We start from the raw sequence: 16,952 nt of genomic DNA on the forward strand, positions 1-16,952 counted from the left end.
ATAGATATAGATATATATAATATATATAGATATATAGATATATAGATAGATAGATAGATAGATAGATAGATAGATATAGATATAGATATAGATATAGATATAGATAGATAGATAGATAGATAGATAAGTCACAGGAGGGAGTTGAATTTGAAGGTATAATATATTGTAAAAATGGGTTATTGTGTGAAAAGGAAATGTTCTGAGAGAAAGGGAAAGGAAAGGTAGGATAGACTAAGATGTTTCATGTAAAAAAGTCAAGAAACAGCTTTTGCATCCATTCCCCAGTTGACAAAAAGTCAAAGTATATGCAAAAGCCATTAACAGATGAGGAGATCAAAGCAATCCTTAGTCATATGAAAAATTTCTCTATCATTACTTATTAGAGAAATGCAAATTAAAGCTTTGCTGAGGTACCACCTCACATCTCTCAGACTGGCCAATATGACCAGAAAGGACAATGATCATTTTTGGAAGGATTGAGGCAAATCTGGGACACTATTACATTGTTGGTGGAGCTGTGAACTCATCCAACCTTTCTGGAGAGTGATTTGGAACTATACCCAAAGGGCAGCAAAAATATGCATACCCTTTGATCCAGCAATACCACTATTGGGTCTATACCCTGAAGAGATGATGAAAAAGGGTAAAAAAAATCACTTGTACAAAAATATTTATAGCAACCCTGTTTGTGGTGGCAAAGAATTGGAAATCAAGTAAATGTCTTTCAATTGGGGAATGGCTTAGCAAACTGTGGTATATGTATGCCATGGAACATTATTGTTCTATTAGAAACCATGAGGGATGGGAATTCAGGGAAGCCTGGAGGGATTTGCATGAAGTGATGTTGAGTGAGATGTGCAGAACCAAAAAAACATTGTACACCCTAACAGCAACATGGGGGTGATGATCAACCTTGATGGACTTGTACGTTCCATTAGGGAAACAATCAGGGACAATTTGAGGCTGTCTGCAATGGAGAATGCCATCTGTATCCAATGAATGAACTTTGGAGCTTGCACAAAGATGAAGGACTATTACCTTTTATTTAGAAAAAAACTGATATCTTATTGTCTGATCTTGCTATCTCTTATAATATGTTTCTTCCTTAAGGATATGATTTCTCTCTCATTACATTCAGTTTGGATCAATGTATACCATGAAAACAATTTAAAGACTTGCAAATTACCTTCTGTGGGGATGGGGGAGGGAAGTAAGATTAGGGGAAAAATTGTAAAACTCAAAATAAATAAAATCTTTATTTTTCAAAAACTGAAAGGTAACCAAAGGTAAGGGGGAATGAGGGAACTTACTTTCTTATCAGAAATGGCTCAGAGTGGAAAAAAGACATGTTTAATAGGGTATAGAAATCCAGAAGGAAAAAGAGAAAAAGGGGACGGGGGTGGGAGGTAGGATCATGGGAGAGGATAGTCAGATATAGCACATTTTTTTTAACTTTTTGCAAGGTGGTTGGATTGGATGGCCTGTCTGGGATCACAGGGTTGGGTGATTGCTGGAAATCTGGGATAGGATGTGGACCTGTGGCCTCCTGGCCCCAGGGCTGGTTCTCTGTCTGTTGTGCCACTCAGCTTCCCTATAGCACACATTTGAAGAGGGGAGAAAGGAGAATGAAAGGAGAGAGAAATTTTAATAAATAGTAGTAGGGAGAAATGGATAGTGGGAATTACATCAGCAACAGCAACTGTGGAAAAGTATGGAAGTATCTTCTTTGATGAACTTATGGTAAAGAATGGACTTCATCCCAGAGACAGCTGATGGTATCAGAAAACAGACTGAAGGACATTTTTTTTCTTTCTTTCACTTTATTTTTCATGAGGATTTTTATTTTTTGTCTGAGGAGGGGAGATTACGTTTATAATTCTTACAACAAGACTATTACGGTAATGTGTAAATAAATAAAAATGTAAATAAAAATGGACTACTTCAATGCTATAATAAATGATGACCTTGTTAATGTTGGGAAAACATGGATAGACTTGCACTATAATAATTAAGAGTGAAGTAAGCAGAACCAAGAGAACATTTTATACAGAAACAGTAATATTGTTTTTGGAACAACTTTGAGGAACTGAGTTATTGTAAATATTACAAATACCCAAATTAAGTACAAAGGACCAAGGAAAGATGACACTATCTGCATCTAGAGAAAGAACTAATAAATATAAGTATGTATAGAATGATTTTACACACACACACACACACACACACACACACACACACAAACACATATTTGTGTCCAATGGTAGCCATCTCTAGGGTAGGAGTAAGAAGGGAAGAAAAAAAGAAAAAGAATTTACATGATAAATTTGTAATATATTTAAAAGGAACAGCAAGTTGTGCATAATAGACTGCTATGTTACAAAAAATCAAGTATTATTTCATAAAATATTTAAATAATTTGGGGAAAAAAGATGTCTACTGGTCATCCTGTTTGACATTCCTGAAAAACTGCTAGAGATGTGAATTTGTAAGTTAGTAGAGCATTCAGTAGTAGATTAGATTTGAGAATTATCTATACAGAAAAAAATGATTCAGTTATGGGATTTGATGAGATCCCCAAATGAAATAATATAGAGGAAGAATAGAAGAAGGCCCTGAACACAATCCTGAGAATGGACACGATTTGGAAGAGGAACTAACAAAGGACACAGAAAAGGAATGATATAACAGGTAGGAGAAAAAACAGGAGTGGTGTCCTGAAAACCTAGAAAGAAGAAAGTATCAAGGAGAAGAGAATAATCAAAGGCTTCATAGAGATAAAGTAAATTTTGGGTTTTTAAAAGGAAAAATCTAACAATAAGAGCTGTTCAAAAATGAAGGATGGGGATATTCATGCTATCTCAATTGGTTATGAATTTTTCATTAATGGAGGTACTTAGGCAATGCAGTGCTTAATTGACAATGTCAAGGATTGCTAGCCTAATTTCTTGTTCCACATAAGGCTTCTATTATATGATGTTAAAGGAGCTCCTCAATATTAAGATTCCATGATTCTAAAAGGCAAATAATTTTTTTATATTAGAAGTATCCATATAAGATATTTATTCAGATCCAATAGAGAAGGGAATATATTATCAGAATTTGAAAAAAATGCTTATGCAGATTTATGATTTCTTTTCCCCACTATGGTTGAAACTATTTCTGCTGATGCAGCGTATCAGCCAAGCCTATAATTTACATTGGATTAGAAATTTGCATCTGGCACTGAAAGACTGATAGACAATCCTAAAAATACATATAACAGAAGTTTAATTTGAACACATGATTTCTAGATTCCTTTCTGGCTTATGGTCCACTACACCACTGTCTCTTATGTTAAGAATAATTCTTAATAAAGACAAGATTTCATTTTATTACTTTTTATTATTATGGATTTTAATACTATGATTATGACAGACATAGGAAATTCCTGACAACAAGATCTGTGTGAGTTTGCAGTTCAGTCACTAGTTCTAAATGATTTGTCTCATTTTGAAAACTGAGATTTTCTTTCCCATCAAATTTGATTCAGGGAAGCTTTTTTTTCCCCCCAAAATCACACAAACAGAATATTAGCGTGAGAACATGATGGAGTGGATAGACTAAGCAATATTATACTATCAGAAAAGTTCTTGCTTTTATAACATCCAAAAACTTTCCTCCTCTATTGGTTTGCTCCAGAGTTTGGAAATTCCAAGGATTTTTAGAAATTCATTCAAAATTCCTCACTTTAAAAAATTATCTTGGAAAGATTTTTCCCTTGAAAATAAGAACTCATGTTGGAAAAGCATCTGATAATTTACAAAGTAGTTGCTTTCATTAGCTGTTCTTCCTAGTTGCTGTCAATTTTCTTTATCCTACAGGTGAGGATTTTATATTTACACAGAAACTGAGTGTTCAAGTGACTTGTATGTTGGCTAGGATTCAAGGAGAGAGAGACTGAACTTCCATCCAAAGCTTCTGACCCCACATCCAATCTACCTTCCATCTCAGCAACAGTTGAGTATTATAGATACTGCTGTGGAGTATATCTCTTTCCTCCAGATCAGATGTATCAAAATGTGGCTAATAGACCACATGGCATGCACAGCATTTCAGTATAGCCAGGACTAAGCTAAATATAATCATAAAATATTTAAAAATAGCAACCAAAGAATTCATAAAACATAGAACATATCATAAGGTGGTTTTCTAAATCCATGTCTCTCCTGTAGGGAATATTATATACAGTTTAGTGGCCTCTGCTTCCATTTGAGCTTGATACAACTACTCTTGATATGCTCCAAAATGTCAAGGCCCCCTTCCATGTAATGGCTAAAACTGAATACATGTATGAAGAATCTATTCTGGTGTGCACATATATTTTTCTGTTCAGCTCCACCCAAAATCCCACCTTCTACAGTAAGGTTCCCTAACCACTCCTACAATGCTGTCTATTTCTTAGTTATTTCTCAGTTATCTTGTATATATTTTGATGTTGGTTTATATGTGTGTGTGTGTGTGTGTGTGTGTGTGTGTGTGTGTGTGTATGTGCACCTCTTTTATTTGCATACATAATTTCTATTTATGTTGTTTCCTCCTTTAGAATGTTGAGCTTCTTGATATCAGGGACTGTCTTTTGCCTCTTTTTGCATTCATTGCACTTAGCACAGTGCTAGCACACAGTAGGCACTTAAGAAATGTTTAATGAATTGAATAAAATTGAAAATCCCCTTTAATTACTAGCAATCTCTCCTTCCCCAAAGCCCCATGGCCTCCCAATTACAAAACCCTCCCCATCCCTAAACTGAAATTCAGTGCAGAGGAAGAAAGAAGAGTACATTGATCACAGGCATGATTTAAGAGATTTTAACATTTCTAGTAGAAGATTGTTTACATTCAGACTGTATGGACCATTTTCACATGCAAGATAGTTAAATATTGTAGCACTGCATCCATTATTTCAAAACTGTTCCTGTGGTCTTCTCAATTGCCAGAATTTTCCTTCTGGAGGTTTTCCCTAAATAATTTCACCCTTCCTTGAATTTCTTTCAGAGAAACAATTTTTTGCTCCAAAATGGACTCCAACTGGGCAGCACAGAAATCCACATCATAGCTTATTCCTTCTGCCATCTCTAAAAAAGCTCTAAGCCACTGGCTGGATTCTTTGTATGACACTGACTTCTTTTGGTCTGATTTTGAAGCTGTCACCTGCTCTTCAGCTTCCTCATCCTCTTCTTCACTCTGTAAAAATATTTTGTAATCATTCTTCTTCTGGTTCCCTGCTGGGGTCACATTGTGTTTATCTAGTAGCCTTGACTCCTGGAGCCCATGTGGATGGAGATAACCTAAGAATCTAGCATCAAGAGTTAATTCCTTCACTCTGTTTGCATACCTTAAAGTATTGAGTGTGTTTTCACAAGAATTCAGACCTGGAGAGATTGTAGCAATCATACAGGTAGAGGAGTTCTGGCCTATAAATGAATCTCTAAGCACCTGTGTCAGTTTACTGGCTCTGAATGGAGTATGAGACTTATTTTGTCCCAATGCTCTTATGCACTCTTTGAGTGCCAAGAGGCTTTTGTTTATCTCTGCTCCTTCTAGCTGTCTCTGTCTGCTGGTCCTGCAAGTGTCTGCTCCCCTTTCATTCCCAGCTAGGTCAATGAGGGAAAACTTTCCATGTAGTTTCCCTCTCCTCTTAAGGATGATCTGAAAAACTGCATGACTACGAGAAGAGTGGGCATTGACAGATGTCTGGCCTGATGTCCTGTAACTGCTGCCTAGCTCAATGAGGTTCAGCACATCTTCTACACAGCACACTTCCCGTTCCTGCAGTCCTAAAACCTGGATTTGTTGCTTGGCATCCTCAAGGACCTTAAGTTTTTTCTTCCAGTTCAGTAAATCATATACCTTGCCCCCATAAATCTCAAAAAATGTCCCATAGACCTTCAGGTCCAATTTATCATAAGTGGGTTTCTTGAGCATTAAGAAGACATCCTCAGCCACTAAAGCATAGATGCCTTTGGAGCTGTCTTGGTTTCTGCCAGAAATGTCCCCTCCCATTGTGTGAGTTTTACCACTGCCTGTCTGACCGTAGGCAAAGCAAGTGGCCATACCCTTGTGGAAGATGTTCTCCACCAGTGGCTGGGCAGTGAATCGGTACACAAACTCATTGGAAGCGGTGTCATCAAAAGCATGGTCAAAGCGGAAGGTGTGGTGTTCAAGGTATCTTGTTAGATCCACTTTCTGTTTGGACTCATGCACTATGACCACGTTCCTGGTGGGGATGGTAATGATATCGACATCTTTCAACAGGGTCTCTTTTTCATTGAGTGGCCTCTTGCGTACACAGACACAGATTCGGTGGTCATGTGCAGTTTCTGAGCTGAGTATCTTGGAGTAGTCCATCTGCCTCCGGTACTCCTGAATCATACACATGATCTCATAGTTGGGACTAACCCTGTTGACATTTAGGGCTTTCTTGGCCTGAAATTCCAACAGTCGCTGCTTCCGCTTCAATCGCAGCTTCTGTAGTTTCTCAATCTCCCTTAGGCAGTGGGACTTTCTCTGCTTCACTAGGACAGGCTCACTGAAGGTCACTGCGTTGTCCCCCAAAGCTGTTTCCTTTTCCTGTGAATTCACCACCCATTGCGTTTTCAAGTTCTTGTCGCCTTTGGTTGAATAGAATGCAGATGATGGCAGCGGGGATTGGATTTTACAGGACTTGAGGTACTCTGGGGTGGCCAGTCCTGGGTTCAGCAGGAACACAGTGGCCAGATCGATCTTCTTGCCCTTGTTGGTGCCCTTCTCAACCCACTCCACTGTCACGCTGTTGTTGCTCTTGTTGAGAGAGGCGACTACTGCAGGGTGGACCCTCCCGTCACTCCTCCTAATGTTTAAGGAGGTGCCGATGTGAATCGATCCAAACTGGGGACTCATGTGTTTCAGAGAGTTGAAGTCAAGTGAAACGTGGAAAGACAACCGACCGGCCGTGGTGGATGGTGGAAAGACTAGGATCCAGGATCGAATTGCCCCAACAGGGGTGTTCTACGCGGGGCAGGTAGGACCTAAGTCATCCAGAGGGCAAGGACGCAGCGCCAGAAAGTTGAAGGGTCCTTTAGGAGGGCGCTGCGGTGTGAATCGGGGAGCAGGGTACCGGACTGGCCAGATGTGTAGCACCTGGCGTCATAATGAGGGCGGGGAAGCCGGGAAGATCAAGTACTGAGGATTGCTTCGCGCTTGGTCCTGGGAGAAATATACGGAGCGCTAGCTAGGTCTAAAGGCTGAAAGGGATCCCCAGAGCTCAGTGCTACGCCACTGCTTGGACAGTAGGCAGGAAGCACATACCTAATAAATCTGATGGAGACCTCCCCTAGTCCAGTCTCTCTCTAGTTATGACTATACCCGAAGACCCAGTGAGGAGGTGGCCCACAATCTTTAGGGATTTTTCAGAGAGGGAGGGAAAAGCACCTGTGCAGGGACTACACATTTATTTATCTCTCTCACCCCTTCCACTCCCTCTCCGCCAACCACCATCCGGCACCCCATCTCCACCCAGTCCTAGTGGACTTGGAGGAAGACTTCAACTGTTACTTTGTACTCCTCTTAAAGCCACAGACCCTTAAGCATTTATTAAGGGCCTAGTTACCTGCCGATGCTCTGCCCAAAGGAATATAATTTTTTTTTTGATTTTTTTGTCCCCCCCCTAAACCTAGCAAGATATCTTGGCTTTTATAGGGTTAAATCACTATAGTCCTTGTCCATTAGGCAACAATAGGTCTCAGGCCAAGCCCCATTAGGTCATGAGATCCTGGTTGGTTAAGAGTGAATGTAAATAGCAACTGTTTATATTTTGCCTAGAAACCTTGAATCTTCTCCTCCTAGATATATTCACAGTCCAATCTCCCCCCCAATCCAATTCACTTTCATGTCAGGTCATTACATCTCTGATCCCCTGAAATCATGGGTCCTTCTGTTTCAAAAAATGACTATCATTTTGGTGACTGTTCTTTCCATTTATATAGTTGCATTCATTATGTATAATATTTACTTGATTTTGCTTACTTCATGTATAACATCATGAAAGTATTTCCATACTTCTCTTTATTTAGTGTATTCATAATTTCTGATAGTATAACACTGATCTACTCCAATTTGTTCGATTACTCCCAGATAATATTTATTTTGATTTCAGTTCCTTGCAATCCTCAGGAAAGTGCTGCTATAAATATTTTGGTATATTTGGGGACTTTCTTCTATTTATTGACCTTATTGGGATATGAGTTTAATAGTCAAATTCTCTGGGAAAATAGGATGGACTTTTTAGCCAGTTATGTGCATAATTCCAATTTGTTTTACACAATAATTATGAATATATCAAAAATATACCAGTGTTTTTGTTTCCTGCTGCACCCTCAGCTATTTAGATTATTCTCATCTTTTGTTGTGTTTGTGAGTTAAAGTATATGAGGTTGAAACCACTGTGTGTGAGACAAAATCAAATCTTATTAAGTATTTGGAGATTTTTTTTCATATGATTATTAAGAGTTTGATTTTCTTTCTTTTGAGAACTGTTTGTTCACATCCTCTGTCTGTTTGTCCTCAGAATGTTTTTTGATTATACTTCGTTGAGCATGTAATTCACACAATATATAGACATTTATAAACATGTATATTGCACATGTGTTTTATTTGTACACATAACTTGATTAACAAATTATCATCTAAAAAGGTGACAAAAAGATTTCCCCCTCCCCCATTTTATATTTTCCTTCTTATCCTAGATAAATAAGTGTATTACTTTTGTGAAAGCAACTAGGTGGCTCAGTAGGTAATGCAGTAGACCTGAAAATCAGGAAGAAATGAGTTCAAATATGACCTCAGATACAGTGCTGAATTCAGCTTTCTCATATATAAAATGAATGGAAGATGAAACAGCAAATCTCTTCAGGATCTTTGACAAGAAAACCCTAAATGGAGGTGGGTGGAGACAAGATGGCAACATGAAGGCAGGAATTCCTGTAAACTCATTCCCCAAAAAACTCCAAAAGCCATCAAATTATGATTCTACTCAAAATTTAGAGGGGCAGAACCCACAGAATGACTGAGTGACATAATTTCCCAGTTCAAAGATCTATTCCACTGGGACCTGGGGGGAGGGGGTGGAAAAAGCCACAGCACAGCACAACTCCAGCCTCAGAGCAGCTCTCTTGTGAGAACCTGCAGTGAGAGTGGGCAGAGCTACCCAGCACTTCCAGAGCTCACAGCCTTTAGATGGTAAAGGGGTTGGGGAAGACTGCAAAGGTCTCTCTGCTGTCTCTGGGGCAGGATTCAACTGTTTGCTCACATTCAGATCCAGGTTGCAGTCTAGGCCCCCACAACATTATCATAGCTGAGCAGGGACCATTCTCACAGCTTCAGGACAAAGGGGAAGGCCTGAACATAGGCAAGAGAGCAGTCAGTCTCTCATAAGACCTTGGAGGAATTAAGGTCCCTATGGGTTGTCCCCAAAACACCCCAAAGCCTTGGAAGTGCAGTAAATCAGTCATAGGCTGAGGAAATGAACAAACAACAGAAAAAGAAGACTCTGACCATAGAAAATTACTTTGGTCCCATGGAAGATCAAAATACACACTCAGATGAGAACAGTATCAAAACTTCTGTATCCAAAACCTCCAAGAGAAATAGAAAATGGGTTCAGGCTATGGATGAACTCAAAAAAGACTTTGAAAAGCAATTAAGTGAGGTAGAGGTAAAATTGGGAGGAGAAATGGTAGTGATGCAGATAAGTCATGAAAACCAAGTTAACAACTTGGTGAAAGAAATACAAAAAATTACTGAAGAAAATAACATTAAAAGCCTTTTTAGGCCAAATGGGAAAAAAAGCAATACAAAAGGCAAATGGAGGAGAAGAATGCCTTAAAAAACAGAATTGGCCAGCTGGAAAAGAAGATAAAAAAGTTCTCCAAAGAAATAGCTCCTTCAAATGCAGAATGTAACTAAAGGAAGCTGGTAACTTTGTAAGAACTCAGGAAGAAAACCCTAAATGGGGTCATGAAGAGTTGGACATGACAAACATTTAATATAAGGATAATGATTCCCTTTTGCATTTGTTGTGTAATATAGTGTTAAACATAATTTTCTTATGCTAAAAATGAAATAACAAAAAATTAGTTTTAGAAAATTACAGATCACACTAAGAAAAAGAAAAGAGGGGCAGCTAGGTGACACAAATGGATAGAGCACTGACCCTGGAGTCAACAGGACATGAGTTCAAATCCAGACTCAGAAATTTAATAATTACCTAGCTGTGACCTTGGGCAAATCACTTAACCCCATCGCCTTGTAAAAAAAAAAAGAAAGGAAATATAAAAAGAAGGTTTCAACCATAAACATCTTCAGTGAAGGTCTCTCTCTTTGGAGGGGGGGAAGTAAAGCCTAACAAGTTTGAAGAGCAGGGAAAACCAGTGGGAGACTTTTAGCCACAGAGCAGTCCAGTTCCCAATAGTTTGACAAGAGCATAGGTCCTGGCAGCTAGCTAGAAAGCCAGCAGGGAGGGTCTCAACCCCAAACACAATCTGTATCCTGGGAACACCAGGGCAAAAGAAAGGACTAGGTTGGGAACAAACCACTGCATAGTCAGAACTTGAACACAAAGGAGGAAATAGACTTCTGCAAAGGCAAGGCCTGGACTGCATCACACAACATCTTAGCCATAACATAAAAGCTTGGATCTGTTTTCCCTTTACCCCAGGGGCAGAGTTCAAATAAAGATGAGCAAAACACTAAAAGAGAGAGTTCACTAGAGAAAACTACTTTGCAAATAAAGATGATAACAGTGCCATAGCAGAAGAAGAAATCAGTGAAAATTTATTCACAGGGAAGTCTCAATAGAGTCTAGGAATTGGACTCAAATCTAAAAGCTCATAGAAGAATTTAAAAATAAATTTCAAAACCAAAAAAGAGAGATAGAAGAAAAAATAGAAAAAAGAAATGAGAGTCATGTGGGAAAATTATGAAAAATTGACCAAATAAATCAACTCTTTTAAAATTAAAAATAAACTGGAAAAAGAATGTAACTCGTCAAAAAATAAAATTGATTAACTGGAAAAGGAAACACGAAAGTTAATAGAAGAAATAAAATCTTAAAAATTAGAATTGAAATAGTAGAAATCAATGAATCTATGAGGCTACAAGAATCCTTCAAACAAAATAAAAAGGCTAAAAAAATTGAAGAAAATATAAAGTACGTTTTAGAGAAAAAAATGACCTGTAAAATAGATTCAGAAGGGATATTTACGAATCATCTGACTACTAGAAGGTCTAGATCAAAAAAAAAGAACCTGGAAAACATCTTGCAGGGAATTATCAAGGAAAACTGTCAAAATCTGCTAGAACAAGAAGTCAATATAGCCATTGAAGGAATACACAGAACCTCTCTAGAAAGAGACCCCAAGGATAAACCTCCAAGGTCTCTTATAGTCAAATTCCAGAATTCTCAAATAAAGGAGAAAATAATGCAAGCAGCCGAAAGGAAACAAATACAAAAGATACACAGACTCCCACAAAAACTTTAGCTTAAACCTTGAAGGCCTGGGGGACCTGGAGTACCATATATTGGAGGGTAAAGGACCTGAAATTACCAGCAAGAATTTACTGCCTTGCAAAGTTCATCATATATTTTCTGGGAAAAGATGGATATTCAATGAAATAGAAGATTTCCTAAATTTCCTGACAAAAGGATCAGAACTGACCAGAGAATTCAATTGCAAAGTACATAAATCAAGAGATGTATAAAAAGATAAATGAAAAAGGGAAAGAAAAAACAAAACAAAACAAAATAAATATTGGTCAAGACCATCAAATTTTAAACAACTAGAAAAGGGAAGATAGAACACTGATAACTCTTGAGAATTGTATTTCTCTTATCATAATTAAAGGGTCGAATATAAATTGAGAAGGTTTATCTTAAAGGATATGGATATGGTTGGGTCTTGTCTCTCCACTGAAGAAGACCAAAATGACATCAATATATTTGAGACATAAAACCCTGATGAAAAGCAGGTGGATTATTATAAATTTAAGCACCTCAATTTCCTTAGACCATCTTTAATTCTGCTGTGCTCACAAAGCTTAGTACCTTCTCTGAGAACATCATAAGCTGGGTTGTCTTAAGTCAGAGTCTGCCCTAACTTACAATGAATTGTAAAGTTCTTAAGCTTCACCTTCAGAGCACTCCAGTACTTAGAGCACTTTGAGATTCTTATGTTAATAAAATCAGCATTGGATTTAATCCATATATTACTTTACAAGGGATTAAGTGTCCTGGAGGCAGGGGGGGGAGTTGTGTGTGTGAGAAAGTGTGCTTGGGGGAAGGGGCTTTGGATGATACTTAGGCTCATGAGGATGGTGTGTCCTTGAAGAGCACTTGAAAAGGGATTCAGTTAAAAAATGATTATAATTTAATGTACTTCAAGGCTCTTGAAAAGTGTACTTCTAATGAGACATAAGAGGGGAAAGTTTTAGTGACTTAGAGCAATGCTGGTTTATCAATCAAACAATCAGTCAATCAATGAATCAGTCTGTGATGGTACTTTGATATCACTTTGAGTTTATTAAGCAATTAGTCAAGCTGTGACTGATGATGCCTGATTAATAGTACTTGTGTGTTAAATAACACCAGATGAAGAAGGACAGTGATTTATAATTTTAGAGGGAAAGAAGGGCAAGTATGAACACTTAGTAAATTCTATTCAATAGATTGACCCAGAGAGGGAATAAGATATATTCCCACTTGGTTTTAAAATCTATTCTACAGGGATGGAGGGACTGGTGGAAGGGAAAGATAAAGGAAGAAGGGAGTGATAAAAGGGACGGAGAATGTATAAGTGAAAATAAACTGAAAGTTAAATTTTTTAAAAAAAGTTTTAGTTTTATTCATGAAGTTTTATTCTCTAGGATTTTACCAATTTTATTCTCGAGGATTTTACCATCCTATGGGTGGATGGTATCATTAAAGATACCAACCAAAAGGTTAATAAGAAGTATTTATAGAAAACTCATAAAGGATTGTAAAATTTTGGCAACCAATCAATCAGGTTTACACATTAGTACATAAATGAATCATTGGTAACTTTACAACTTTCTAACCCATCCATAAGATCTGTTCTATGTCAGAAGTGACAGATCCAATTAACAACATAACTACTTTCTGAACTGATATTTGATTTTATATATTGGGATTTCTCCCTTTCAAAAATGTCATAAGTATAAGAATTTATTTAGTCTCTTATAGATACAATCAGATCATTTTCCTGCCTTCTCAGGATGGTCTTTACTCTACTTATAGAACTGTAGATTATTAGGGGGGACTAGGTTGTTTCACAGAGACAGAGACTGCCCTCAGATTTATAACTGTATTGTCACAGATTTTGTGGAGGACCAAAGCTACCATTTAGACTTGCTAACCACAATTAGAGGTTGATAAAGCAGGTTTTTTTAATCAGAAAGATAGAATTAAAGAGAATAGGACTTAAGAAATTAGCTTAAGATGGTAGCTAAAAGTTTTTTCTAATAGTTTTATCATATAGATTTTTTCCTAAGTAATATGTTTTCTGGTTTACTCAACAATTAGTTATTGAGTTAACTAGTTTCTGATTCATTTTCATCTAGTATGTTCCATTGATCTTTTTTATTTTTTAAGTAAATAATAAATGATTTTGATGGCCACTACATCATGATATAGTTTAAATTTTGGAACTGCTATTCGATCCATTCTTTTCTACCTTTTTTATTATTTCTGTTGCTATTTTACATCCATTTATGTAAAAATAAATTTTAATATTTTATCATTTTCAATAAAGCTTCCCTTTGATTGTTTTTATTAACATATCATAAAAATTGGAAATCAACTTTCATAGCATTGTTGTTTTTATTATATTGATATGTCCCAAGCATGAGCACTAAGACATTCTTCCAGCTAAGTTCTTCATTATTTTTTAAGGAGATTTTTTTAAATTAAATTTACATACAACTGATCCTTATTACTGTTGGACCTTGCTTTCAATTCTAATAACATTACTTCCAACCACAACCAAAAGCTACTGTTTTGTGGATGAATTCATCTCAACCGCATTCATAGATAGTTAATTTTGTATTTATCAATATCAAATTCTCTTATGCTTTTCCCCTTCTTTTTCTCTCTTCCTTTCACTTTGTAAAGGTAAAGAAGGTAGAGAAAGAAAAATGACATGACCAACACTGAATCTATATTTGAAATTGTTATTTGTATACATATCTTGTACAATTGTTTTAAATTTTCAGGGTGAGCACTTACAAATTAAAGGGAAATACTAGTGCCAAGAGTTATGATTTTATATTAGTTTAATATGTGTAATGAATTCACTATTTATAATTTGACTTCTAGAGATCCTTTTTATAGTCAGACTCTGGGTCTGGGAAAACAGTGAAAACGAAGTGACAGAATTCATCATCTGACTGGTCCTGTCCTGAGTTGTGCTTGCCTGTGTTAAGTGAAGTGTATCAGTATAATTTGTACTATAATGCAATCCCCAAACTGTACAATCAACCCAGTCATTCCTACAGGACTCCTACTTGGATGGTCACAAGTGATATAATTGGCATATTGTCTTTCAAAGTGGATTTGTCTGGAAAGATCACTCAAGCCCAAAGCTGATTGTTCAATGAATCACCTGCTTACTTATGAGCACTTATGGCTCTGCAACAGCAATGCAGAATTCTAAGGAATGGAATAATTCTATGATCTTCAAATCAGTTCCTGGCAAAGAGAGTAATAACCCATTATTGGATTGACTGCCATTTTGACTCTCATCTGCCTTATCATGACCACATTAGAGGCAGCTCAATAAAAACTTTGCTAACACTACTAATCAGATCTTGATTTATTGTTTTGTTTATTGTCTAAACTAAGCAACTTGTTAAGTGATGAAGAAAGTATAACTAATGGAGTGGAGCCAAAATGATTGGTTAAAGGCAAGGACTCATCTGAGCTCTCCCTCAAACTATCCTAGAGGGGTAGGACCTACCAAAAGATTGAGTGAAAAAACTTGGAAGATCTTTGGGAAGGGTCAATTATATTGGGGAAAGAAAGGATTAACAGTACTGCCTGCCTGGGTCATACTGGAAGTAACTGGCTCTAGTCATCCAGGAACAGAGCTCAGGGCATCTGGGTCAGTGGCAGTGTTGGCAGTTTCTAGAGCCTTAAGCCCAGGGATTGGAAAGTCAGCAGGAGAACTCTTCTGTACCAGGGAAGAGGGGCACCTAGTCCAGCTCAGGTCTCAGCAGCACAGACTCAAGCCCAGTGGACCAGGAGTAGGCCTCAGCAGCCACTAGGCAGCTACTTCTGGAGGGCCCAGCCTGCTGATAGTAAAGGGGTCTGGGGAGATTGTGGAAGTTTCTTTCTTATCTCTGTCAGGACTCTGTTCTGTTGCCCATAAGATCTGGGTCACAGTCTGGGGGTCCCAGTTTCAGGGAAAGAAGTATAAGAAAACTTCAGTTTATTTCTTTAATGGCAGGGGGTATATTCTCACAATTCCAGGGCAAATAGGAGTATTTGTGGTCAACCACATTCCAGAGCACAGGCCAGGAGAGCAGTCATAGCTTCTCATTGTAGGAATCAAAAACTTGCACGTCCTTGGAGTTATCTCTAAAAACAATGGTATAATCCTCCAAAAACTCAGGACAGTGTGTACTCTACCTTGGTAATTGAGTTCTACCTTAATTAAAAGTTAAAATTAAATCATAGATGAACAAACACCAGAATAAAACAAATCCAATCACTGACAATTACTTTGGTCATGTGGAGGATCAAATTATACACTCAGAAAAACTTAACAAAGTCAAAATTCTGCTTCCAAACTCTCCATGAAGCATATGAATTTGTCTCAGGCCATGGAAGAGTTCAAAAAAATCTTGAAAATAAAGTAAGGGAGATAGAGAAAAAAATTGGGAAGAGAAATAAGAGCAATGTGGGAAAATCATGAAAACTGAATTAGTATCTTGGTGAAGGAGATACAAAAAACTCTGAAGAAAATAACATCCTAAAAACCAGTCTGTGACAAATTGAAAAAGTGATCCAAAAGGCCAATGTGGAGAATAATTCTGTCTTAAAAAGTAGAATTGGCCAAAAGGAAAAGGAGATTCAAAAGTTCCCCAGAAAATAATTCCTTAAATTAAAGAAGTGAACTTAAGGAAGCTGATGACTTTGTGAGAAATCAAGAAACAATAAAGCAAAACCAAAAGAATGAAACCTAGAAGAAAATATGAAATGTCTGATTGGGAAAAATAGATCCATTGAACATAATTTAAAAATTATTTGACTACCTGAAAACCTTGACCAAAAATGAACCTACACGTCATTTTTCAGGAAATTATTAAGAAAATTGCCCTGAAATTCTAGAAAGAGCATACGACAAATTAAAAGAATCCACTGATTACCTCCTGAAAGAGATCATAAAATGAAATCTGTCAGGAGTATTATGGCCAAGATTTATGACTCCCAAATCAAGAAGAAAATAATGCAAGCAGCCAGAAAGAAAGAGTTCAAATATTGTGAAGCCCGTCAGGATTATACAAGATTTAGAAGTTTGTATATTAAGAGATTGTAGGAGTTTTGGTAGAATGCAAAAGAGGTTGGATTGCAACCAAGAATCAACTACACAGCAAAACTTAGCCAATTCTTTCAAAGGAAAAGATGGACATTTAATGAAATTGGAGACTTTCAAACTTTCCTGATGAAATGACCAAATTTGAACATCAAATTTGATCTTCAAATATGAAACAAAGTGAAGCATAAAAGTAGCAAACAGGAAAGGCAAATAAATCAAAAGAGATTTAAGGATGATGAACTGCTTATAATACTGAAGGGGAAGATGCTACTGACAACTCATGAACTTCCTCATTTATTAGGGCACTTAGAAGGCTCATATAGACAAGGC

At 37.1% G+C, this 16,952-nt stretch overlaps 1 protein-coding gene across 2 annotated transcripts in view; it reads right to left on the reverse strand.

The window, feature by feature from the left end:
- Window positions 1-4,829: 4,829 nt before the first annotated feature.
- KIF2B (kinesin family member 2B) overlaps window positions 4,830-16,952 on the reverse strand; it is a 33,059-nt gene continuing 20,936 nt past the window's right edge. The window contains exons 1-2 of one of the 2 annotated variants that reach the window (XM_074220540.1): window positions 7,625-7,661; window positions 4,830-7,221 (exon numbers count right to left, since the gene is read on the reverse strand). In XM_074220540.1, the coding sequence (XP_074076641.1) occupies window positions 4,963-6,915 (1,953 nt within the window). In that variant the 5' untranslated portion in view covers window positions 6,916-7,221; window positions 7,625-7,661 and the 3' untranslated portion in view covers window positions 4,830-4,962. Of the gene's footprint in view, window positions 7,222-7,624; window positions 7,662-16,952 lie in introns of those variants that run through there. The other variant, XM_074220538.1, reaches the window with a different exon arrangement.

This window comes from Macrotis lagotis, chromosome 2 (assembly GCF_037893015.1).
Source record: "Macrotis lagotis isolate mMagLag1 chromosome 2, bilby.v1.9.chrom.fasta, whole genome shotgun sequence".
Taxonomy (NCBI): domain Eukaryota; kingdom Metazoa; phylum Chordata; class Mammalia; order Peramelemorphia; family Peramelidae; genus Macrotis; species Macrotis lagotis.